This window comes from Cygnus atratus, chromosome 3 (genome assembly GCF_013377495.2).
Source record: "Cygnus atratus isolate AKBS03 ecotype Queensland, Australia chromosome 3, CAtr_DNAZoo_HiC_assembly, whole genome shotgun sequence".
Taxonomy (NCBI): Eukaryota; Metazoa; Chordata; class Aves; order Anseriformes; family Anatidae; genus Cygnus; species Cygnus atratus.
Window position 1 is genome coordinate 1,434,514 of NC_066364.1, and position 25,210 is coordinate 1,459,723.

General features: G+C 59.7%; 2 protein-coding genes across 4 annotated transcripts; both read left to right on the top strand.

Annotated features, from left to right (window-relative positions):
- Positions 1-5,901: 5,901 nt before the first annotated feature.
- Positions 5,902-18,897, top strand: DRC1 (dynein regulatory complex subunit 1). 2 transcript variants are annotated; one of them, XM_035563603.1, is made up of 17 exons: positions 5,902-6,095; positions 7,592-7,685; positions 7,916-8,028; positions 9,278-9,461; positions 9,651-9,788; positions 10,514-10,600; positions 10,841-10,963; positions 14,457-14,596; positions 14,922-15,056; positions 15,181-15,410; positions 15,800-16,134; positions 16,343-16,432; positions 16,756-16,842; positions 17,455-17,642; positions 17,905-18,048; positions 18,447-18,549; positions 18,736-18,897. In XM_035563603.1, the coding sequence occupies exons 1-17, from the start codon at positions 5,914-5,916 to the stop codon at positions 18,850-18,852; spliced, it is 2,490 nt and encodes an 829-aa protein (XP_035419496.1). In that variant the 5' UTR covers positions 5,902-5,913; the 3' UTR covers positions 18,853-18,897. The 2 variants fall into 2 exon arrangements, with proteins under 2 accessions (XP_035419496.1, XP_035419497.1); XM_035563604.2 differs by lacking the exon at positions 18,736-18,897 and having other exon boundaries at positions 5,911-6,095; positions 18,352-18,500.
- An 861-nt stretch (positions 18,898-19,758) lies between these two features.
- On the top strand, positions 19,759-24,536 carry TRIM35 (tripartite motif containing 35). Of its 2 annotated transcripts, none has more exons than XM_035563711.2 (7): positions 19,759-19,893; positions 20,557-21,004; positions 21,910-22,041; positions 22,438-22,668; positions 22,823-22,845; positions 23,344-23,465; positions 23,799-24,536. In XM_035563711.2, exons 1-7 carry the CDS (start codon positions 19,811-19,813, stop codon positions 24,362-24,364), a joined length of 1,605 nt encoding a protein of 534 aa, XP_035419604.1. In that variant the 5' UTR covers positions 19,759-19,810; the 3' UTR covers positions 24,365-24,536. The 2 variants fall into 2 exon arrangements, with proteins under 2 accessions (XP_035419604.1, XP_035419605.1); XM_035563712.2 differs by having other exon boundaries at positions 21,946-22,041.
- Positions 24,537-25,210: the final 674 nt, after the last annotated feature.

Here is a 25,210-nt window from a genome sequence, read left to right on the forward strand (position 1 = left end):
TGCTGCATTTCTCCACGGATCCCATTTCTGGCTTCATTCCCAAAGAAATGGGTCTGGAGGAAGGCTCTGACCCCGAGGCTGGGCATCTTTCCCCTGGGCTAGTAGCAGTGACCAGCCGGCCACTGCGGGGCACTCAGGCTGGGGGTGTTGGACCCCTTTTCCCAGTGGGGAAGGAGCCGGTGCTCTGCTGCAGCGGGAAGGGGAGCAAGAGCTGGGGCTGCATTTCTGGAGCCGTGGGAACGCTCCCCAAATGCTCTTTGAGGGACTCTGAGAAATGGAGCCCTGGGGCTGTGCAAGGGGCCTGCCCTGCCCTGCTCTGCCCTCCCCGGGGCACTGGCAGAGGCAGGGAAGCATCCAGCAGCACAAGCATCTTCCCAGGGCCACCAACCCAGCACGGCTGCTGCCTGGACACCTCTGGGGCTCACAGGGAGCCACAGCCTCTGTCACCGCGTGAGCTCCCCGTGCCCGTCTCACTTATGGCTTTGGTTTGTGCTCATGCAGGTGCATTGGGGCTGGGGCATTTCTGGCTGTGTATATTGGGGACGAGGGAGGGAAGGGCTCTCTTCTAAAGTCTCTGCCATACTCAGCTGTTGAAGACCCACCATGCTCAGCTTCAAGTGTGCAAGACCCTCATTCACTGCTGGAATGACTCTCGGGGATGTTTTTAGGATGCTGCTGTTGTACTCTGTCAATAAAGTCTGGGTTTCGCTGCTGAGTTCTCTGCTGAGCTCTCATGTTCTGGTGACTTCTAGTGCTGGTAGTCCCTCCATCATCACAGCGTGGAGAAGAGCTTCAATAGCAGAGCAGGTGGCAGCCACTGGTCCCCTCCTGTGCCGGCATGTGCCGAGCTCTCTGGTGTCCCCAGCTGTCCCCGCTTGCTCCCGGTGCTCCTCCGCACTCTGTCCTCCATCCTGCCCCAGGGCTGCCGGAGGCAGTGCACCCTGCTGCCCTTCCTCAGGCCCTGGGCTCCAGCCCAGCTCCCTGCAGCTGGTCCAGGGCCATCGGGGACGGCGGCTGTGCCCATGGGGCAGGGGAGACGTGGGACCTGACACGGTGAGGGGTCCCACACATTGTCCGGCCATGAGCAAGAGCTCTGAGAACACCACGCCCAGCAGCCATGTTGTGGAAAACAAGGCGGCCATTTTGTGAGGTGTCATGGCCACCTTGGCGGACATCTTGTCCTGGCAGAGGTGGGGGACACGCAGCACAGCTGTGGCTGTGGCTGGAGGGGGCTCTGCTGTCTGTGGGTGCTGCTGGAGCTGCTCCTCCCCTGGGGCTGGGTCCTACCAGCCCTTCTCTGCTGCCTGACCAGCCAACACTGCTGTCTTCTGTGCTGTCTCTGCCTCTGCATCTCCATCTCTGGCTGCATGACCTCAGTGTGTGCCTGGCACGGCCACCCAGCTTGGAGCTGTGGGTTATTATCTGGACCACTGATGAGGTGGTTTTGGAAATGATGCTTTGATGGCATCAAAGGAGAGAAGATGTCTACCATCTAAGTCAGGGGGTAAAGGCTGAGACCTCATTGCTTGGTCCTGCCTGCCCCTGTCCCCCTTCTTGCTATTGTCTTTGTGCCCCCACATGGCATTTCAGCCCCACAACCAGCAGTACCAGCACCTGGAACCAAGCTGTGGTTTATTCCCAGCACCATGTCACTCTGACCCAGAAGGTGGGGAGAGCCCCATCCAAAACTCACCCGTACAGAGGCAGGGAAGCATCCAGCAGCACAAGCATCTTCCCAGGGCCACCAACCCAGCACGGCTGCTGCCTGGACACCTCTGGGGCTCACAGGGAGCCACAGCCTCTGTCACCGCGTGAGCTCCCCGTGCCCGTCTCACTTATGGCTTTGATTTGTGCTCATGCAGGTGCATTGGGGCTGGGGCATTTCTGGCTGTGTCTATTGGGGACGAGGGAGGGAAGGGCTCTCTTCTAAAGTCTCTGCCATACTCAGCTGTTGAAGACCCACCATGCTCAGCTTCAAGTGTGCAAGACCCTCATTCACTGCTGGAATGACTCTCGGGGATGTTTTTAGGACACTGCTGTTGTACTCTGTCAATAAAGTCTGGGTTTCACGGCTGAGTTCTCTGCCGAGCTCTCACGTTGCTCCCACAGCAGATGGATTTGGTGGTTTGTGTGCCCAACAGTCCCTTGTGGGGGGCTCTTCGGAGACCTCCTGTGACATGGGCAGCTGCCGGCAAAGCACCAGTGGCACTGCAGGCAGACGGGGTGTTCCCTCTTCAAGGCTATTGGTTTCCCCGAGGGACATTTGTCAGGGCAGGGGGAACTAGCCCAAGCCACTCCTTCCCTGAAACGTGGACGTTCACACACAAAAGAGTGGTGCAGGAGGCAGTGAAGCCCTTGAGGAAGCTGCCCCAACACCCCTCCATTGAGGGTTTGTGGGTGCAGAACACCCCAGGAGGCAGCCCCGGGTCTGTGGGGGAGAGGGCAGGGAAGGTCCCTATGATAGCAACTGGGACCAGATAACAGCCACTGTGATAGCCACAGTGCTGGTGGCACTGGGGCTGCTGTCACCAGCCTCCCTCTGAGGGCCACCAAGGACGCCCCATGGGCCTCTGGGGATGTGCAGGTGGCCATGGCAGGAGCCCATCGCTCCCATCCCCAGCCTGATGGCTTGTCACCACTCCAGGGCACCTCAGGGGTCCCTTCTCCTTTGCACTGTACCAGGGATCCCGGACAGGCCCCTGCATACCCCATTGGGGTGTTTGTGTGGCTGCGAGGAGGAGAATGGAGGAGCGTGAAACGGAAGGGAAAGGAGAGGGAGCAAGTCAGGACAAATCGCATCAAGGGTTTCTCAAATAAAACTCCTGGCCATGTTCAAGAACCACCCCCATTTATTTGCATTATTACTATTTCCCGAAGCAGATTCGTTTCACCCTGTGAGGTGCAGGTGACGATGGAGGTGAGCTGATCAGCACCTCTCCCGGCACTCCTGCAGGCATGGAGACAGCCACCGTTGGCACCGAGGGGGGCTGCTGCTGGTTGCAGAAGATGCAGCCCCTTCTCCTCACTGACCGCAGCCAGTACCGCCGGGGCTGCCCAGCACGCAGCCACTTCTGTCTCAGGCTGGGAGGGAGAAAGGAGGTGGTGAGGGACTGCAGGGCTCCCTTTGGGCCCCCTTGAGCTGGAAACCCCATCAGGGAGGCCCTGCAGAGGCCCAGGTTGGGTGCAGAGAGGGGCCCTGGGTTTGGGGCATTCAACCAAGGGTGAAAGAGCAAAGGGGCTGCGCTGTGTGTGAGCAGCGGGCTGCTCCTGGGCATTGCTTGGATCGACCCTGGCCCTCCATCAGCCGTTCCGCCTTCCATGACACCCACCTCCCTTTGCATCTTCCACTGCGGACGTGCCTCTTCACGAGCCTCCTCAGGGCTCTTCGCCGGATCCTCCTGCTCCTCCATGTGCTTCTCCTCTTAGCAGTCCCCTGGGAGTGCACAGAAAGCACCGCTCAGCCGGGCACATTTCCCCTCCACCATGATCCATCCCCCTGGCCCTGGGGGCAGGTGCCCTGAGGAGCCCAGGAGCAGCTCTTAGTGCTGGAGGAGGGCAGTGGACTTGGGCATCGGATGCTTCTTTACCTCTGGCGATACCATCCTCACGGACTTGGCAACCACGATGGCTGCCGAAATGGTTTGGCCCCAGAGAGAGTGGAAGCCAAGCGCCTTCATCAGAGTCTGCAGCTGGACGATGAAGAACCACAAGGCCAGCTGTCCGAGCACCCCCATCAGGCCACAGGGACCGCACCTCGTGGTAGGCAATGACCTGTGCTCAGTCCCAGTCCTGTGTAACAGAGCCATCCGAAACACAACCAGAGGTTAGCGATTGGGCTCCTCATGCTCTCATCCCAGCACTCCCAGAGCACAGTATCTCTCCCTACACAAACACCTCCTCAACAAAAAGGCTTTCACAACTGCATGAGGTATCTCCCCATCCTCCCCAGCTGTGTTCACCCTGCCCAGCCCCACGTTTGGCAGCATCAACCTGCGCACCCAGGGCTGGAAGGAGCCCCGGGGAGGCTGACAAACCCAAGGGGAGGGGAGGCTGGGGCCACAGCAATGCCACCTGCTCCTACCCGCCTCCTTGCTCCTTCTCCCAGCTCCACTAACACACTCCTAAGCCACTAATTCAGCTGCTCGCTCTGCCTCTTGCTCACTGCCACGAAGGCAAAGTGACACTGAGCCACCTGAAGCCCACCAAAGCTGGCCGTGGGTGTGATGCCACAGTTCCATCCCACTGACACACAATGGGTGGAATGGCCCCAGGGCAGAGCCGCACCCAGAGTCCCCATGCAGGGACAGCAGGGACAAATCTGAGCGTACCAGCTTCACATGGCAAAGGTTTTGGTGGCCGAGGGTCGGCAGGAGTAAGCCCTTCTGAGAAGGGAAGGGAGCTGCCCCATGGTGGGCACAGCCATATCCAGCCAGATGAGAATGGGGGAGCATGAAACAGGCGGGGAAGGAGCAGCTCAGGAAAACTCGAGTCAAGGCATTCTCAAATAAAGCTCCTGTCCTCACTCACTTGCTGTCGGGGTTGTGAGAAAACTCTCAATAATTTTCTTCAGGCAGGATCTAGTGTGAAGCTATCTTATTTGCGATTGCAATGGCGGGCATCCTGCAAGCAGGAGCGCACAGTAAAAGTTTATCCTAACCTTATATTCCCTATTACCCGACACCTGATTTCTCCCTTTTCCTCACTGGCTGAGTACTGCAGGTTCACAACCTACTCTAGGCACTTCTATACCACAGATGTACAATTTTGTTTGACCAACTGTTAATTTCGTACTGCTCATCCTGCTTTTCTTAGCTATCCCCCTTATTTTGGGACAGCGAGACCTTCCCCTCATCTGCTTAACAACTCCCCACTGCTATGCCACACAATCACTTTTGCATATGCAAGGTTAGTGGAATTTCCCACTGCAAAAACACCTCCTATTGCAAAAACACAATCGCAGGGCGACTTTTATTGCCGGTTCTCTCTCCACCCAGGTCAGGGACTGACGAGGATAAAGCAGGGACCCGTACTGGTCTGAGCTCTTGGCATGTTGTCACCCCCTGCACTTCCCCTACCCGTTCATTTTGGTTCTGAGCCCTCATGTTGGCCATGGGGTGGACGGACATCATCTGGGGGCGTTCAGGGAAAGGTTGTGATTGGTGGAAGAACTCTACAACTCAAAGCAGATGAGTTATAAAGTAGGTACGTGGTTTATTTCGGCGCCGGGCGCATGTGGGATAGCTCCCAAAGACATGCGCGCCCTAACGCGGCAACTTGCTTTGGTTATATGCAGTAAAGAGTTACATATGCATGAAGTTTCCCAATGCACCTATACATATGCATAACCTATCCCTGCTTTGTATTAAAATCAGCTCCAAGAAGTCATTTCCATGAACTCCTCCTGTTTGCGCCTGCGCAGTGTTAGTTAGTTAGTTTATCCTAACCTTATATTCCCTATTACCCGATGTGCGAGTAAGCAAAGACACTCAGCAATATCTACTTTTAATGCCATTAAGCAAGCCCCTATTCTTCCATTCCTGGCTTTAATAATAGCGATTGTTTTATTCAGAAATCATTAATGTGATTAAGCAAGCCCCCATTCTTCTATCCCTGGCTTCAGTTGGACGTGGTGCTGAGGGACGTGGCTTATTGCTGACACTGGTGGCAGGGGGATGTTGGACCAGGTGATCTTGGCGGGCTTTACAAGCCTTGGTGGCTCTGTGTTTCCATGACAGAGCCCCCAGAACCCCACCAACACCCCACGGTTTCCCCTTTCCACGGATACCCCCTTGCAGCCCCCACAGCCGCCCCCCCCTCTTCGCCTCACCCCCCACCCCTCCGTCTTCCCCCCCCCTTCCCGCCGCTCCGCACCGCGCATGCGCAGCGGCCGCGTTGCCTAGCGACGGGCGCGGCATGAGGCGCAGGGCGGGCGCGGAGGAGGCTCCGCGGGGCCAGGCCCCGGCCCCGGCCCCGGTCCCCCACGACGCCGACCCCGATCCCGATCCTGATCCCGATCCCGATCCCGATCCCGGCCCCGAGGAGCGCATCGCCGCTCGCCGCCGCCGCATCGCCGCCCGCCTCGATGCCAAGCGCCGGTGAGGAACGGGGAGCCCCGGGGCCCTCCCGCGGACCTGACTGGGCCGGGCCCGGCTCCCACCCGAGCGGCGGCCCCAAAACAGCGCCAATTCCACTGCCTGCTCCCCAAAATCCAGCGTCTGGTCGTGGATGGCTTCCTTTTCCCTGAGCTGGCACCCCCGAACCAGGACCGGTTCACCCTGAGCTAATAGCCTGTCCTGAAGGGTTGTTAGGCGTTGGAGTGGGCTGCCCGGGGAAGGGGTTGAGTCACCATCCGTGGAGGTCTTTAAAAGACATTTAGATGTAGAGCTCAGTGATACGGTTTAGTGGAGGACTTGGTGGTGTTAGGTCAGAGGTTGGACTGGGTGATCTTGGAGGTCTCTTCCAACCTAGATGATTCTGTGGTTCTGTGGTCCCCCACAAGCTCAGGGACCATCCTCCTTGAGCAGGCACCAGGTCTCGGAATATTCCCTACGCCACACGGGCAGTGGGCCTGAGCACCCCGACCATGAGCTGGCAGGGGGCAGGGACCCAGCGTGCCTGTGACAGCCTTCATTGTGTCCAGGACCTCTCCCCCAGCTGGTTCTGGGTCAGGGACTGCCCCAAATTCCCACTCCCTGCCAGTTGGCACAGGGTCCCAGTTGCAAAGCGGCACTGGGTTAGGGTTAGGACAGCTTCAGCCTGGATCTGGAGTGGATCAGTGAACCCTATGGGCCAGGTCAGTCTCTTCTGCATCAGGGGTGTGCCTGTCCCCAGGCCCCTGACCCTGTCCTGTCCCCAGCCCAGCACTGGGGCAGTGATTCCCCCTGCTCCAAGACAAGGCCCTGCCACAGACCATCTGCCCCCTGGACAAAATCAGCACCACAGCAGTGGCTTCCTGGATCAGGCCCCAGTTGTTCCTTAAACTGGGACTCGCCAGCGATGGAGCACACCTTCCCCCAAACCAGGGCTGAACCGAGGTCCTCCTGCAAGCCTCAGCTGTCCCTCCGGGCTGGGTGGGATCAGAGCAGCAGGTGGCAGTACCCTGCCACCCTCTCCTGACCTGGGGCTGGGTCAGGGACCCCATCTTCCCCCAGCTGGGACTTGGGGACCTCCCTGGGCTGGAACTGCACCAAGGCATTGCCCCTTCCTCCCTGCCAAGCAGTTTTGGACCAGGCCTCAGCAATGCCATCCCCTTGAGCCAGAGCTACTCTGACCGAGTCCTGGGCAGCACCCAACATCTCCTCCCCAAACCGAGAGGGAACCACAAGGTGCTTGGGGACCCCATCGCCAAACCATGGGGCCAAACCTTAACAGTAACGTCCACTTCCACCCAAACAGGCTCGTCTTCCCCTTCCTGAGCTCAGAGCCTTTCCTTCAGGTGAGATCCCAGGGGACTAGAATGGGGTCAGTGACAACCCCCAAATGGGTCCGGACAGCTCCGTGTGGTGGAGCTGCAAGCTTTGCAAGGTGGTCTCTGAACATTAGGAATTTCGTGTGGTGCAAAATGTTCTGTCTTTTCCTCCCCTCCGCCCAGGCAAGCCCTTGGAGAAGATGAGAAGCCAAAGGAGGAGGCTAAGGAGGAAGAAGAAGAGAGAAGGAGCCACAAGGAGGTGGAGGAGAGCCAGCAGGTGTGGCAGTAGGACAGGAAGGTCCTCTCGTGTCCCTGACCTGTAGGCATTTGCTTTTACCCTTCTAGCTTTGCGCAGTTCCCAGTGTCACAGCAATCTTTACGTGAAAAGATGCAGTGACAGAAACTCCTCGGGAGCGGGTGGGAGGTGATTCCTGGGGCAAATCCTGAGCGTCCCTCCTTCCAGAGCTCAGCTCTCAGGGTGTGATGTGTGCACCTCCTCCTTCACAGAGGCTGGCCAAGCTGCTCTTCGAAGGCACGCAGATGGTGACAAACATCCAGGTGGCTGCTGACTCCAGGGAAACGCAGAGGAGGGCGGAAGAGGCAGAGCTGAAGCAGCAGAGGTAAGAGATTGTGCTGTGGGTCTGCGCCGCTGGGAAGGAGCAGTCCAGATGTTTGTGCAGCTCTCGGAGCACCTCGCAGGATGGTTATGTTGTGCCACATACTTGGGGTCTCCGTGCTTGAGAGGCACAGACACAGCTGCCCTCATTTCTGGCCGTCCAAGCAGCTCTCCTGAGCCTGGAGGTGCCACCCTCTGCTGAGGTGGCTCAGTAAACGGCCCCTTTCCAGCAGTTGCCCACCATCTGTAGGCATGAGGATGTGCTGGGACAGCCACACAGGGCTCTGGTGTGTGAGGAGTGGGAAAAACGTGAGGCTGTGCTAGTCTGAGAAGTTGGATATCGATGTTTTCGCAGCAAGAGTGGTCAGATGTGGGGTCAGGGGCCGGTGATGTTGTAGGGATTTTCCTCCTTGGAGACCCTCAGCCCTTGCCTGGACGAGGCCCTGCACAACCTGCTCTGACGTTCACGTTGATCCCATCGTGACCAGGACCCGATGGTTTCCTGAGACTTTTCCAGCCTCAGTTATTCTCTGATCCCCTCTGTGTGGCTTCCCAGGCAAACCCGTCCTGCTCCACCGGAGGAGCTGGGCGGTCTCCGAGGGACTGGCTCTTTCAGCCCTGCCTGCAGGGCTCCAAGATCAGCTGGGAAACACCACGTCCGAGCTCCTAGCTGCCTTTGGAGGGCACTGTAGGAACAGTTTATGGGAAACTGGCTGTAGCAAGAGCTCTGGCCCTTCTTCAGACGGTTTCCCAACAGGAATTTTGAAGGAACCAGGTGCTGTGCCCAGAAACTGCCCGTAGAGGAGGTTTGGGGGTGGCAAGGGTGGGCTGTGCACGGGAGAAGCTCAGTCCAGCTGCACGACCAAGCCTGTGGATGCCTGAAGGACCTTCTCCTCAGACAGGCATTTCTGCATCCAGTGCGCTTTGAATTCCTTCCAGCTGTGGGACCCTTTGATGCTCCAGGGACTCTGGAGCCTAACGGATTACCTAAAGGACTAAGCAGGCTTGGATCTGGCGGCTCTGGCAGCTTTGCTCAGAGGGTGTGGAGCACTGGGTTGGGCTGCGTCGCTGGGGTTGCAGGGAAGCTGCTGCTCCGCTGACATCTGGAGGACACTCGTCAGATTAAGTCATGCAGGGGGGTGCTCCTGTGGCTTCGTATGTGGCGCGGGCCGCTGGACCATGTCGGGAGCGGCTGAATAACCTGCTGCCCTGCCCCAGCGCCCGGTTCGCCTTGTGCTCCCCACTGCCTGCAGGGTGAAGAAGCTGGAGAATGAAGCCAAGTCCAGCGCCTCCGAGTTTGAGAAGATCACCTCCAAGTGGGCCTTGGCTGAGGATGTGACGGTCCCGCAGGAGCTGTGGCAGCTGCTGAACCAACAGCAGCAGCAGTGCGCGCTGCTTCTGGAGGAGAAGAACAAGCTCATTGGTGAACTGCAGCAGGTAGCACGGGGACCGTGGCAGTGGTGATCTGTCCTCCCACCTTCCCTCCTACCCATCCCTGGCCCTTTGCCCTTGTCACCTCTTCCTCTTCGGAAAAGGCAGCGTCTGGGTCTTACATTCTCTGTTAGCCCCGGAGGGTTCCTAGAGAAATACTTCCCTCCGATTTCAGCATCTCCTACCCTCCTCCAGGAGCTGAAAAGCAAAGACGAGCGCTATGTGCAGGCCATTAAGAAGCAGTCGGATGACATCCACCTGCTTCTGGAGAGAATGGAGGAACAGATCAGGATCGTGCTGAAAACTTACCGTCACAAACTGCATCACATTGAGGTACGGTCCGTTTGGTGGAGGGAGAGTCCAGTTAGAAAGCCTGCAGTCGCTCCCTTCTCCACATCTATGGCAAAAAAGGCCTCAGGCTCATTGCGCGGGCTGGGCCGACTGCTGCCCAGAGCAGTAGGGCTGATATTTTGGTGAATGAGGCTGAAATACGGCTGAGCAAGAGTGCTGGATGGTGCTGAGTGCTGCGGGGCTGGTTTGTACAATGCTGTGAGTGACCGTGGTTCAGCTGGGAGCATGTAGAAGCTGTTGCTGCCTGCTGGCTGGTTATCCATCTCCCTAAAAGCCCCAGAGGAGCCTTGGGGTCATTCAGCCTTACCTTTCGCAGAGCACAGGAGGTCCCACTTCACAGATCGAGTTTGTATTTGCTAATGAGCAAGGGCGTCTCCCCTCATTTAACGTCTCGTTAGGCGAAACCAAGTGGCTGTCAGACCAAGCTCCACTCCTAATCTGCAGACAGCGATTTTGTACTGGGTCTGGCTGGGATGGACTTAACTTTCCACAGATTTCCAGCGAATTCTCGGGCTACCCAGCACCACGGGCACCTCTGGGCTCTGGGTGGCTGTTAGCTGCAGTCCCGGTGGCGCTGCAGTGTCAGGTCTCTGCCTGTGAGAGGAGACATCAGGCAGCAGCACCAGATCCTCTCCTGATGTGAACTAGTACGAGGTGATGGTGAAGGGCTCACCATCTGACGGTGAGGGGCTCTGTCTCCTTTACAGAAAGCTTTTGAGCTCGAGCGGCGAGAGCTGCTGGACAGCAACAGGAAGAAGTGGGAGGAGGCCATCCAGGCCCACAACACGAAAGAGGTAACGTCCCCGCGAGGTACGTAAAGGTTACCAGGAGCAGCGCTGCTGTCCGGCAGTGGGCTGCCGTGAAAGACAAGTGTGTGGGGAGGCGTCTGGCTCCCTCGGACAGAGGGGCGGTTTTTCAGACTGCTCTGCTGGCGAATTAGCCGTGCGTGACCTTGCTTTGCGCTGGCTGGGGGAGCTGTGATCGTGGGAGGAAGCTGTCACCGTTAATGGATGGCGTTCTCCCTTTGCCCTCAGCTGGAATACCTGCATGCCCGCATGAGGAAGGTGGAAGAGTTTGAGAAACAGCTGAAGCAGCTGCGGGTGCAGGACGAAGAGGAGTATAACAGCATGAAGGTCCAGCTGGAGAATGACGTGCAGGTACGGAAAGGGCAGACGTGTGCCACGGGAGCAGCTCTCCCTGGGTTTTACATTGTACTGCTGGCTCTGGGGGGCAGCTAATCGGAGTGAAAGCTGCATCTGGTATCTGGTCATCTCAGCTCTTCAGCCCCGTATCAACAGGGTGATGGAGCTCTTTGTCTCGCGTCTCGGTGGGACTCACGCTGCAGTGCCCGTCTGCCCTTGGCTCTTAGGCTTCTGTAGCACGTGAACTAGGAGGTATGAAGCAACTGGGAAGGCTGAGTGCTTTGTTACTTCTGGGATCGTGATCACTAGGAGAATCAAATAGTGTGAGTGTCCTGACACCAGATCGTTTCAGATCAAACTAATTGCCTCCTTTATTGGGGTCCTTGGCCGAGGAAGTATGAGCTTTTCCCTCTGACATCCAACCACAGACCCACAGTTTCTCTAATGCCCTTGAAGCCCACATCACACATAAATTATGAGTTTGCCCTTCCCGAGGTAGCCAGGCATGTGGTGGCAGAGCACGGCCCTCACACGCCACTGGCTGAGCAATCACTAGGCATCCACACCTCGGAGCCATGGCTTCCCGGAGATACGGACACCTCTTAATCCACCAAATTGTCTGCGAGGAGCAGTGCGAACAAAGCAGTGCATCTGTGGCTTTCCACAACCCTGCTGGCCTGCAGCTCCAGTGTTTCCCTAGGCTGTGAGGTTTGGCACCCCAGTGTTTGCCCTAGGCTGTGAGATTTGGCTTTCCCCACCATTTTTTAGCCTCCTCAGCTCAGCAGAGGACCCGGCCACAGCTCACACCTTACCTGCTTGCTGTCATTTCTTGTTTCCCAGGCTGCACGGTAGAAATGGGACATGTTGTTACATTTACTTTAGTAAGGCTCGTCGTTTATCCCTCATGGTGTTCTCCTAGGAAGCCCAGGGACACGCAGGCTAGGGATGGTGTCTGGAAGGTTTTGCACAACCACCGGAGAAGCATTACTGTCACAAGCTCCCTGTCAGCCTGAAAGGGCAAGTCCAGGGGGCCAGTCCTGACTCTGTGCCTTCTTCATCTTCATTTGATAACCCGGAGGGCGATGCAGTGTGTAACGTCCCAAAACAGCCCTGAAACACTTGGGGAGGGAGGCAGCAGCACGCTGGGGATCAAGGTTCACAAATGACGCTGTGGTGCTGTTGTAAAAATGCACCTGCTATCTCTAGCTGCAGTTTCAAGAGGGTTTTATACAAGGCAGGGAAGTAACCGTTCCTCTCTACTTTGTACCTACGTGTCCTTGTCCAGGTTTGGCAACACACGAGGGAGTAGGGGGGAGAGTCTTGAAGAGAGCAAGCAAACAAATGACCTGTAATAAAAGGATGAAAGACTGGCTCTGTTTAGACAAGGGGAGAGGTTTGTGTCGGGAGATTTGTCTACAAATATGCACAGTTCTGTGTGATGGAGGAGGAGAATGACTTCCCTGCGTCTGTACTAGATGCAAGTAAAAGTTATGGATTTGAGTTTTGGTGGGGACGATTTAAATTAACATTCAGGTCAAGGTTTGAGATTTCAAGCTAGGAAAGCCGAGACATGGCAAGGATTTGCTTGGTGGTTGTCAGGAGCGTCTGTGCCGTCGGTTTGCTCTTCTTTGATGCAGGGGTTTAGGAATAGCATAAGTCAACTTCTGCTGGGCCTGGCTTGGTAAAGTCGTTCCCTCAGTGGGGCAGAGGGATGAGCAAGATTTGTGTAACTCTTTACAGCCCAGAATTCACCTTTCCAGTTCAAGGATAAGAAAAGAGAAGTGGGAAACACCTATTTTCCTTATTAACAGGTGATATCACTGTCCCGAGGTGTCTCTGAAACAAGAGCTTAGTCGAGAGCTAAAGACGAAGACCGTGTTTTTGAGGCTAATTAGTATTCCCCGGTTTTATTAGATGGTAATCAGCATTTTAATTATGGGGTTTGGGCCATGGCTTTTCTCCGTCTGCTGCAAGGGGAACGTCCCTTGTCCCTGCAGGGATTTGCCTTCGTCATCTCTTTAGGCAAGCTTTGATCCCAGGCAGGTGGGACTGCTGCCGGGTGCCTTGCAGGTTGTCTGTACGCTCCCTGTTGTACACAGGGCAACCCAGGAGAGCCCTGAACCTCCCAACCCAGGTAGCAATGTCCTCCTTGCCTGCAGCTTGGGACCCTTCACCTGCCCTCAGAGCCCCCCTGGGCAGAGAGCAAGGCTCCCCCCTGCCTAAGCATCTGGTGATGAGTTGGGTCTCTCTGCTGTGCAGTTTGCTGTGACCTTGAAGGAAATTCTTCCCTCAGAGGGCGGTGAGGCACTGGCACAGGCTGCCCGGAGAAGCTGTGGATGCCCCATCCCTGGAGGTGTTCAAGGCCAGGCTGGACGAGGCCCTGGGCAACCTGATCTGGTGGGCGGCATCCCTGCTATGGCAGGGGGTTGGAACTGGGGGGGCTTTGAGGTCCCTTCCATCCCAAACCGTTCTGTGATTCTGTTCTTCTTTCTCTGCACAGCTGAGCCAGTAATTGATGTTTTTATATGGGGCTACGTAGCAGCTTAATTCAAATCACTTTCTGTTGTGGAAGAAATCTTTCTGGGCCTCCCCAGTAAAGCACTGCGCTATAAAATTTTTCAGTAGCAGATTTTTGCCTCCTCTTCCACATGGAACGTGCTCAGACTAATGAATTAAATTATGCAAGGCCCAAGCACTGCCTCTCATCCATCCACGCAGCCACGCTGCCCACACCCCACTGAGCCTGGGGTTCCCCTGATCGCATGCTGTCACGTCCCCTTGAGCTTCTTTCCAAATGGCATTTAGGGCTGACAGAGAGCAGCAATCGTAGACAGATAGGGTGTGATGCCTTCCAGCTGAAAGCAGCGGCCCCAGGAGACAGCAGCAATCAGCCCTGGAAGCGGCTCTTCTTTCCGTCAGCTGTTGAGCAAATGGGGTGCTGAGAAGCCAAGAAAGATGTCTCCGTCTCAGCTGGGGAGTAACGGGGAGGACTCGCTGTCTGCTTCATGTCCTCCAGGCTACCCAGCGAGACACCACGTTCACAAACGCATCAGTGCAGAAAGAGAAGTGTTAGTTGTTTTGTTCTGGTTTCTGCGAGACCTGGAGTTCGTGCAGTCACTCCTTTGCGTGCCTTCCTCCAACTTCTGCGCCTTTTGGCTAATTCAGTGAAACTGGCAGGAGGGCAGAGGTCCCAAAGGCACGCGGTTCTTAAAACTGCCGTGAAAATCAGCAGCTAAGGTGAGGAGCGAGGCCCATGTTAGTGCCCCAGTGAGTGTAAGTTGGGTACAGCTTCAGTCCCTTCTCCTTTCCCCAGAAATGGTCCCGCAGCATGGACAACCGATGTCTCCATCACTCACCAGAGCGTGCCACATGGCCAGCCAGGCAGGAGGGGTTAGCTGGGAGAAATTGTAGGAAGATGGGACTTGGAGATGCAGACTTAGTAAGATCCGGGCTCCAGTGTGACTTTTGCTCACGGCACAGCTCGTTTTTGTGTTTTCTGAAACGCCAGAACCTGGAGAGGCAGCTCCAGCAGACGAAAGCCGCCTATCAGCTGAACCAGGAGAAGCTGGAGTACAACCTTCAGGTGCTTAAGAAGCAGGATGAGGAGAACACCATCACCAGAGCCCAGCAGAAGAGGAAGATCAACAGGTAACAAAAACATCCCTGGAAGATGGGCTCTGCCTTACCCGCTGTCACCTCCCAGTATTTTTTATTTTTTATTTTGTTGTGGAAACTGCCCCCTGGCACAGGCCGGTGACCTCTGTCCCAGCCCACCCCAGGGCAGGGCCATCCCCAAAGCAGTTTGAATAAGCCAGCAGTGGGGAAACTCTGCCAGCTGGGTCAGGGTCAGTCAGGCCTTGGCACTGAGTAGTCCCTAGCAGATAGGCAGCCCCAAGTCCCAGAGCTTTCATCCACGCCGGAATTGCCCAGAGGTGCCTCCTCGGGAATCCCCAGCTTTGCTGTCCCTCTTCAGGCTCCGCAGCTTACTCAACAACCTGAGAACAAAACTGGACAAACAAGAGAAGCAGTTCAGGGAGGAGAACCGGAGCCTGGCAGCTGACTGCGAGCGCATCACAGGACAGTGCAAGGAGGTGCAGAAGAGGATGAGGTGGGCTGCGTGCGGAGGCCTGGCCACCCACCCCTGATGAGGCCTCAGAGTGAGGTACAAAGGGAAGCTGACTCGTTTTGGGGCACAGAGCCTGCTGCCATGGTGCTTTCTCTCTTCTGCACAGGCACTTCGCTGCTAGCGACGCTGAGAAGTTCACGGAGGTCTGGCTTATGAACGAGGAGGAAGCCAAATGGCTGATGCGGAAAGCCCTCGATGCAGATCGCATCATTCACACCCAGCAGCTGGGGCTGCCCTGGGAAGAGCCTCGGTACCGGTTCCTCAACAACGTCGGCCCCCTCAGGCGTTACAAGGCAAAGAGGATGGCGACCAAGCTGGCTGCTGAGGTCCTGGCAGGTGGGACACAGCCTCAGTGCCCCTGTCACCCCTGCGGCACTGGGAGACCCTCACCTTCCTCCATGAGAGCCCCTTCTGTCTCTCCGTTCCGTCTCCCCTGCCTTTGCCATCGCAAGGTGGGATCTTACTGACTCTGTGAGCCCAGCCAGGGTCTGGAATGTGTCCAGCTCTGAGTTGGCTCATGCCGAGGCAGCCTGGGGAGCCAGCGTCTCCCAGGTCCAAGTGAGCTACCCCAGAGCCAGTTCGCATCCTGGGCTCTTTGGGGTGCTTTCCGGGTCTCAGGGAGCAGCTGTGATTTCCCCGGTGGACTCCTACAGTGTTCAGTGCTGGTTTGGGGAGCACAGTCAAAGCATATAAAGACTTCTGCAAACCCTTTTTCTGTGTTTCAGAGAGCAGCTGTGGAGGAGAGGAGGAGAAGGAGGAAGAGGAGGAGAAGGAGAAAGAGGAGGAGAAGGAGGAAGAGGAGGAGAAGGAGGAAGAGGAGGAGAAGGAGAAAGAGGAGGAGAAAGAGAAAGAGGAGGAGAAGGAGAAAGAGAAGAAGGAAGAAGTGGGCAGTGGAGAAGGAGGAAAAGAAAACATAGCAAAGGCTGAGGAGAAGGAAGAAGTGAGTGACAGAGAAAGAAGGAAAGAAAGCACAGCAAAGGCTGGGGATAGAGTCACACCTCTGCAAAATATCTCCAAGAAGACTGCCAAGAGGATCCTGGAGCTCATGAGCGACGAGTCGGTGAGTGACGATGCAGCACCTGCCCTGATCAGGAAGGGCAGGCTGCCGAGGAGCATCCTCACGCTGCCCAGCTCCTGCCAGCCCTCCCCATTCAGGCTGCGCTTGCAGGGTGGTGCAGCCATACCACGGGCTGGCTGCAGGGGGCTGAGCTCTGGACGTGGACGGAGACGCTCCTGTTTCTATGCTTCCTCTTTGTGTGTCTCCCGAGGGTTTCCTCATTGAGAGAAAGCTGCTGAGGCCGCTGCGCGCACTGGGAAAGCACGAACGCACCCTCCTGAGGCTCGACTCCATCTTCTCGGTGAGTTGTCAGTTCACAGAATCCCAGAATCACCTAGGTTGGAAGAGACCTCCAAGATCACCCAGTCCAACCTCTGACCTAACACCAACAAGTCCTCCACTAAACCGTATCACTGAGCTCTACATCTAAACCTGTCAGGGGCTGCAGGGATGCGTTTCCTGTGGGAAGGCTGCCAGTCACATGTGAAAGCTCTGCATGCAGGACACGGTGGCCCAAGAAATGGCCCAAAAAATGACTCGGTGCATTTCGGGAGGGACAAATAGATGTAGGCTGGAAAACCCACGTTGTCTCAGAGATGCTAGCCGCGTTCCTCTGCCCCCCAGGCCCTCGAGATCGACAGTGAGGATGACCTGCACCAGCTGGTGGATTTCTTCCTGAAGTACAAAGCCCAGGAGGCGGCTCTCAGCCAGGTGGGACTGCAGAGACAGCAGTGGGGAGAGCCAACAGAGAAGGGGGTGTGGAGAAGGGGAAGCAGAACATCGCCTGAACCCCTGGGGCAAGGAACGTTATGGTGACCCTGAAATGTTTCCCTGTGACAGGAGGAAGGAGGTGAACGGTGCCGGGGCCGCCCTGCAGCCACACACCCGGGGACATAACCCACCAGGTGTGGGGAAACCAGGCCAGCACGCCCAGCCCCAGCCCTTCCAGGGGCTCATGACAGGGCAGTAGTGGAGGTGGAGCTGGGTTGATCCCAACAAAACATTTAAACCAGGTCCCTCATTTTAGCAATTCTGTCCCCAGGGATGTAGCCAGGCAATGCCAGTCGACCTCCAAGCTGGAGAACACCCTGGCCCATTTTCTGTGGTGCAAAGCAGAGCCTATGGTAAAAATGAGGCTGAGGGGTCGTGAGGATCTTCTGCCGTGGCTGCCCAGGGCCTCTTGCACACGCGTTCTTGCCCGGGCTCCCTAAATATGCTAGAGGACAAAGCTGCAGGTGGCTGGAAGCCCAAGGTGGCTTTTGGGGAGGAGGAGGTGGTAGAAGGGCACCGTGCCCAGCCTGCTGACCTTCCTTCCACAACCAGGGAAGCCCAGGTGGAGAAGATGTCACGGATCTGGGGGAGGACAGAGCGGGCAGTGAGTCCGGTGCCCAGAGTGATGAGCTCAAAGCTCCTCAGAGACCGCTGGGCTCCCTTCCGTCTGCGTACATCCGCGCTGATGATGTCCTAAGGATCCTGAAAGCGTTCGTTGTTCAGGGCTTTGACAAGCCGAGGTAGGACTAAGGGCAGAGCAGAGCACTTCTCACTGGGAGAGAGCCAGACAGCGCTGGGACAAGGGGACAAGGGGCTTTGGGGTTGTGTGGGCAGGGTTAGGGGACACCGCATTGCCCTTGAGGCAGCTGATCCCACAGCAGCTGCGGGGTCGTGCTCATTCGTGTGATGATGGCGAAGGTGCTCAGTGCAGCTGAAGGCTACGGGGCTGTTTGTCACCCACGAAGGACTGCACCCCTCGGGGCTTTGTTCTCTGTCCCTCAGGGAGGAGGACAGGTCAGCAGAGGAGGTGCGACAGGTTCGGGACAGCTCCGAGGACGGGGAGTACTGGGAAGCCCTGGCACACGTTATCCCAGAGACAACTCTGAAGCTGTGGGACGCGCTGGCGGCGGCACTGGAGGAATATTAGTGAGTGTCTGGCTCCTGGGGACGGGGCAGGCCCAGGAGGGGCTGACCCTGTGGCCTTGCTGTGAGAGGGGTTTGCCAACGTGGCTGACGCTGCTCCTGCGGGCAGGGGCTCAGCAGGGACCTCTGCGACGTCCCCTGGGTGGCCGAGGGGGTGACTAGGAGCGGTGTGCGGGGCTGCCTTTGTGGGGGCGCCGGCTCTCGGTGGCAGGAGAGCGGTGCTGGTGCTGGGTCTGTGCTGGAGACCAGCCCAAGGGCGCCCCGCGGGGAGGTGGAGGTGGCCCACCTCCCCCCCTGTCCCTGCAGATGGGCTTCGCGAGGCTCTCTCAGACCCCAGAGACCCTGCTGACACCTCCCCGCCTGTCCCCGGGGCCGCCTTAACTCTGCCCTCCCCGCAACAGCAACGTCCTCACGCGGAGGGCCAGCCTGCTCGCCGAGCTGGACGAGCTGCAGCAGCAGAACGTGGAGCTGTGCCTGATGCTGGAGCAGTACAGCACCTCCGGGGTGAGAGCGCGGGGTCCCCCTGCAGCCCAGGGACGTGGTGCTGGGGGGGGCGGGGGGGGGGGCACGCGGTGCGATCCCGCAGGAGAGGGGTTTTTTAGCACGGGGACTTGTCCCCAGCTGTCCCCACGCAGAGGACGTGGAGGCAGGGACCTGGATGCCATCACCGCCGGGTTCCTCTCCCCGCAGGTGACCGGCAAGCTGCTGTCCCCACCCGTGCAGTGCCTGGATCTGGAGCTGCTCTGCCCCGGGGGAGCACGGGGAGTGCCGGGGGCTCTTCTCTGCCCCAAGCTGATGCTGCCGTGAGCCAGGGCTTCCTGGCCGGGGCTAATAAACCTCTCCCACACCTGGGCCAGGCGTGTGTGTGGACCTTCCAAGTGCTCCTCTCACCTCTGAAGGTGCTGGGGGGCAGCGGGGGTGCGTCACTGTCCCAGCCCGTCATTTCCTGCGACGGGAGCCGGGGACTGTCGGGGCAGCACAGCTGCGGGACCCCTCCAGTGGGCCTGAGCCAGGACCCTGCTCCCTGACCCCTTCCAGTCCTTCCACCTTGTGGTCCCTCGGCATCCTCCGTGGCCGGAGTCCTGCTGCCTGCTCCTGCACCTCCCTGGGGAGGTGTTTGTGCTGCTGGAAAATCCCTGCCAGAGCTTCTGAAGGCCTATAGGGTCTGTCCCTCGCAGACTCCTCCCAAACAACCCACCCCCAGTTATTTTTCCCTCATCAGTCCCAGCTCTGTACCCAAATTCCACGTTTCCGGGCCGATACCAGCCCAAAGCAGTGCCACGGGCGGAATTATCTCGAGGAAGGCTGCGTCGCGTCCCTCCCGCTCCCTGCTTCACCCCAGGCACGTCTCGCTCCCAGCACGGGTGTCCAGGCCGGCTTTATCTTTACCCTTGACTCCCCTGCACAGCACCAGCGCTTTCTCACTGCACGTGCATACCAGAGCGGCACAACACCCTTCTTTGCTCGCTGGCTATCTGCGCCCTTGAAAATCGTTTTCACCCTCCTCCTGCTCCCTGGCGGGGGACCTGCCAGGGCTGACGCCCCTTATGGGGCTGGCGTCCTTATGGGGCTGGGGACACAAACCCCGGGACGAGCCCCGCTCCCCGTGAGGATGCTCCCGGAGGCAGCAGCAGGGCAGAGGCAAGCCCGGAGGGGGCCGAGCCGGCTGCCGAGAGCCCTCCCCGCAGCCCGGCCTCCTCCCGCCCCGTTCCGCCTCCCGGGGCGCCCTCGCCGCCGCCAGCCCGGTGCGAGCCCCGGCCCCGGGATGCTGCCGGCCCCCGCACGGCCCCCGCACCGCCCCGCACGGCGGAGGGGACGCTGCAAACGCTGCCGCTCGCCCCCCGCAAGGTACGGGGCACCGGGGGGGGGAACCGGGTACCGGGGGGTCCGGGCACCGGGATGGGGGTCCGGGCACCGGGGCGGGGGGGGGTCTGGGCACGGGGGGGGCACCTGGGGGAAGGGAACAGACCCCGGGGTGGCACCGGGGGGAAGGGACAGGGCACCTGGGGCTGGGGGCCGGGCACCGGGGGCGAGGAACCGAGCACCGGGGCTTGCACCGGGGCCGCACCGGGGCAGGGGAAGCGGCCGCCGGGGCTGCGCCCGGGGCGAGCATCCGGACCGGGGGAAAAGCAGCGGGATCCGAGCACGCCACCACGGGTACTGGGGGGGCTTTCCGGGGATAAGGGGGGCTCGCGGTGGTTTTACCGGGGTGGGGCGCTGGGGCTGCGCCGGGGCTGGGGCTCCGAGCACGGGCACGGGACCGGGACGAGCCCCCCGCAGGATGCGGCCACCGGCGGCCCCTGCCCCGCAGCATCCCGGAGCCCGCCCGGGGCGGCCGGCAGTGGCCCGGAGCGGTGTCACTCAGGGCCGGTGCCCGGCCGGGGAGGGAGCTGGAGGGGGTGAGTCAGAGGCAGGAAGCCGATTGCATCAGGGACGGGGCTGTTTTTCCAGTCGGGGCCCTCGGAAACCCGGCTCTGGCCTCCCTCCAAGCCTCCTTCCCCCTGTCCCCAGCGCCATGGAGAAAGGAGCCAGCCCCCCGCCCGGCAGCTCGGTGGCCTTGGCCTCGTCCTCCACGGCCACCTTCAAGGAGGAGCTGCTGTGCCCCATCTGCTACGAGCCCTTCCGAGAGGCCGTGACGCTCTGCTGCGGCCACAACTTCTGCAAGGGCTGCGTGAGCCGCTCCTGGGAGCACCGGCACCACGTGTGCCCCGTCTGCAAGGAGGCCTCCTCGCTCGACGACCTCCGCGTCAACCACACGCTCAACAACCTGGTGGAGATGATCCTCAAGGAGGAAGGGCAGCGGCGGGGCCGCCCGGCCGCCCTCTGCACCGTGCACCAGGAGGAAGCCAAGCTCTTCTGCCTGGACGACAAGGAGCTGGCGTGCTTCGTCTGCCAGAGCTCCAAGCAGCACGAAGGGCACAAGATGCGGCCGGTGCAGGAGACGGCTGCGGATTTCAGGGTGAGTGCGAGATGTTCCAGGAAAGAGGGGGATCGGTTGCATGGGGAGCACCCCGACATCTGGAGGGCTGCAGCCCGTGCGCACCCCGGCACCTACGCTTGCGCCCGCCGGGGTGAAGCCACCACGCTGCAAGGGTGGGTCCCCAGCACCGCTCCTGCCCCCGCGGCACCGCTGCCGACGCTCTGCCTGGCTTCATCGCCACCCAGTGCCACCCCGTCCCCGAGGGCGCAGCGCTTCGCCCCAAAAGCCTGCGGTGAAGGGGAGCTGCTCCGAGGGCTTGGGAGGGGTTTGGAGAGCTGCCCGCTCCCCCCGTTTTTTGGCTCGCCGGGCTGAGCTGGATCCAGCCGCGCCGGTTGTTGCAGCAGCGCCTCGGGGCTGGGAGCGCTGATTTTGGGGAGGGGGTTGCACAACCCAGCCGGCTGCTCCCGGCCCCGCAGAGCCGGGGGGACGCGGGAGAGGCAGCCCCGAGCCCAGCCCCGTGGAGCCACACGGGCTGCGGAGGAGGAGGAGACAGGGCTGGGGCCAGGCACCGTGCCAGGACCCGCCGCTGCCGTGACTCAGCCCCGCGGGGAGCACGCCAGATTTCAAATGTCGCGGGGCGGCTGTTCCGCACGGAGCCGGCTTGGCGGGCTGCCCACGGTGTGATAGGCACAGGGGCAGGCCGGGATTTGACAGTGCGTTAAAAAAAAAAAAAAAAAAAAAAAGGGCTGGAAAGCGGGGTGGAGGACTTGCCATGGAGCAAACGTCCTCCGCCTCGCTGGTGCACAGCCCCGAGGTGCGGGTGGGCAGCGCTGGCAGACTTCGGCTGCAGGAGGGGAAGGGATGGACTGAGCAAGGATCCTGCTTAACCGCGTCCTGCTGGGGTTGGGGCTCTTGTCTTTCCGCATTTGAAACCCGGGGCGTAGGCTCGCGAGGGTCCTGAAGGCGTCTCCCCCCCGCAGGCCAAGCTGAAGAACATGGAGACCTCCCTGCGGGACAAGGTGAAGGATTTCGGGGCCGTGCACCGCTCCTACGAGTCCATCTCCAAACACAACCAGGTGCGAGGCCGGCACTGGGGTGGGGGCAGCCACACGGTCCCCCTGGCAGGGTGACAACGAGCCCAGCTCCCCGCACATGCATGCACACGCATGCACGCGTGTGTACACACACCCTGGGCAGGAATGCAACCAGCTCCGGGGCGGAGGCTGCACTCATCCTGGGCTGCTCCATCCCTCAGTGAGGACGGTGATGCCGGGAGGAAGGACTCGGATGTGGCGTGGGGTGGTGCCCGCCTTGGCAGCGGGGCCATTTATTTTGGGGAGGGCAGCTCCCAGCGAGAAGCTCGGCGAGTGCCGGAGCTGGCCGAGCATTTTGGGGAGGATGGAGGGGAGCCCGGGGGTGCTGAGCACACGGGGGCTCCCGTGGGGAAGCCGTGACGTCCCCACTCCGGGCAGGTGGAAGCCGTGCGGCTGGAGGAGCAGATCAAGAGGGAGTTTGAGAAGCTGCACGAGTTCCTGTGGGACGAGCAGAAGGCGCTGCTGTCCCAGCTGCAGGAGGAGACGCGCCACAAGCACGGCCTCATCGAGGGCAAGATGAAGCGGCTGTCGGACGAGAGCCGGGCTCTGCTCAACGAGGCCCGCCAGCTCCAGGCCGACCTCACGGAGGACGACTACACCTTCCTCATGGTAAAGCCCCGCCGGGGTGCTGCCCGTGCCCTGGGGTCCCCGTGGCTCCACCAAGCAAGGGCACAGCGGCGCTGGGCGATCCTCGGGGCATTTGTAAGCCCCCAGGACCCCATACAAGCAGAGGTTTGATGCTCGGTGTCTCCTTCTCTTTCAGACCCACAAGAACCGCAAGCGCAGGTGAGTCCTGGCCCCGGCTGTGTCCCCTGTATCCCTGCCCACGGCACAAAGCGAGGTCTCTGCCCTGTGCAAGGTCCTGTGCCCGCACGTCCCCTCCTGCTGTGGCCGCTCAGGGCAGCGTGCTCCAGCGGGACAAGGCGCTGGGGGCCCCCACGGGTGCCTCAGGCAGGGAGAAAGCGCCCAGAAATGAAGCAGCATTGCAGGTTTGGGGTTGAAGCATTAAAACCCCAATAGCGGAAGAGGGGCATTGGTGGGATTTCGGTGCTGGGACCTTCCCAGCATGATTTGCAGCCCCATCCCTGGGATGAGAGCAAGGTGGGGGCCCAGGGGCTAGGGCAGGACCTTCTCTTGCTCTGCTCATGCACCGAGCCCTGCTGGGGAAGCCCACCCAGGAGGAGATGCAGGGTGCTGGTAGGAAAGCCCCTGCAGAAACCCAGGGTGCCAGGAGACCCAGCCCAGCCCCTGCCTCCACCCCGACCCGGCTCCGTCCTGCCCTAGGATCGCCTGCACGGCCGAGGAGCCGGAGGCCGTGCCCTCAGGGATGCTCATCGACGCCGCCAAGTACCTGGGCTCGCTGCAGTACAACGTGTGGAAGAAGATGCTGGACATCATCACCGTAGGTGAGGCACCAGGGGACGTGGGGGTGCCTCCCAAAGGGCAAGAGCAGCCTTTGCATGGGGCAGCCTGGGGGCGATGGGTGCTGGGTCAGTTGTGCCTGCCTCTGGTGGGGCTGGGGAGATGGGGGTTGGAGAGCAAAAGGGTGATCTTTTTGCACCCCAAAAAGGAAGCCCCAAAAAGTGCATTTCTCCATGTAGGGTGGGGCTTGTGCCTTTGGTTGTCCCCAGAAAGGAAAGGATGGGTAGGTGGGTGCTTGCAGGGCTGCGCTCCACCCCATAAAGCTCGTCCCCGTGGCAAGCCAGGCTCGGCCCTCCTAACACTTGTCCCCATTGCAGTCCCCTTCAGCTTCGACCCCAACTCCGCTGCGGGCTGGCTCTCGGTGTCTGAGGACCTCACCAGCGTCACCAACGGGGGCTACAAGCTGCTGGTGGAGAACCCCGAGCGCTTCACCTCGGCCCCCTGCATCCTGGGCTCCCGCGGCTTCTCCGCCGGCTTCCACACCTGGGAGGTGGACCTGGGTGGCATCACGAACTGGCGGGTGGGGGTGGCCCGGCCGCGGGGGGGCACCCACTGGACCTTCCACCACGACGCCCGCTCTGGTTTCTGGTACATCTACCGCCTGCCCGGGGCGGACGGCGAGACGTGCCGGGCGTCCAACGCGGCTCGCTCGGAGGCGGCGCTGGGCGACCTGGCGCGGATCCGGGTGGAGCTGGACTGCGACGAAGGGGAGCTCTCCTTCTACGACGCCGACCGCAAGACCCACATCTACACCTTCCACGAGAAATTCGGGGGCACCGTCTTCCCCTACTTCTACGTGGGGGGCACGCCGGTGGGCGCGCCGCCCGAGGCGCTGCGCATCTGCCCCCTCCGGGTGCGCGTCCACGAGGACGTCCCCATGTAGCTGCCACCGTGTCCCCATCCAGTGCCGCCTCTGCCTGCAGCCGGGGCTTGCCGGGTGCTGTTTTAAGGCAAGCTTTCCCTGGGAAAGAAAAAAAAAAAAAAGGGAAAAAAAAGAATTTATGTATGTACTGCCTGTTTTTTTTAATCTTTAATAAACATCCAGTTCTTCTGGTATTGCTGTGTCAACATTTCTCAACATCTGTCCCCGGACTGCTCTGGCTCCTTTCCTGCTCCTCCAGCAAGCGAGCTCAGCCCTCGCAGCCTGGGGGCTGTAAATAGAAAACGAAAGCAGCCGGGGGCTTTCCAAGCTCGTACAGTGGTGCTGCAGCTCGGGGAGCTCCAGGTCTCCCTGCCGTGGGTAAAACAACCCAGCGGGGGAAGCTGGGAGAGCTGGCAGAGCCCGGCTGGATGTGGGCAGAAGTGCACATTTCCCTCTGCAAGAGTAACCACCAGTGGGGACATCGGTGACAGCAACGTCCCTTCCCTTCCAACCCTCCTGCCCCGGACTTTAAGGGACCTTTCCATAAATCCCCAGCTCCAGACGTGCAGTTTGTGTTTGGAGGCTCAGAGGTGGGACGGAGGGGACAAAAAGCTCCTCCAGAGCAGGGCCGCCAGCCTCGGGAAAGCCTGGAGGAGCGGCGACGACTCAACAGCGGCCACCCCTTGTCCCCACGTCCCCTCCGAGCATCCTGAACGCCCATGGGTGTGAGGGCCGCGATTGAGCGACTTTTGCTTTGCATCCAAAAAAGCTTTTCCCCCGTAAATCCCTGCCTGGTGCCAAGGCCACCCAGGTGCCCCAGCCTTGTAGCCTTGACCGGATCCCCCCGAAAACGGGACAGCTTCTTCG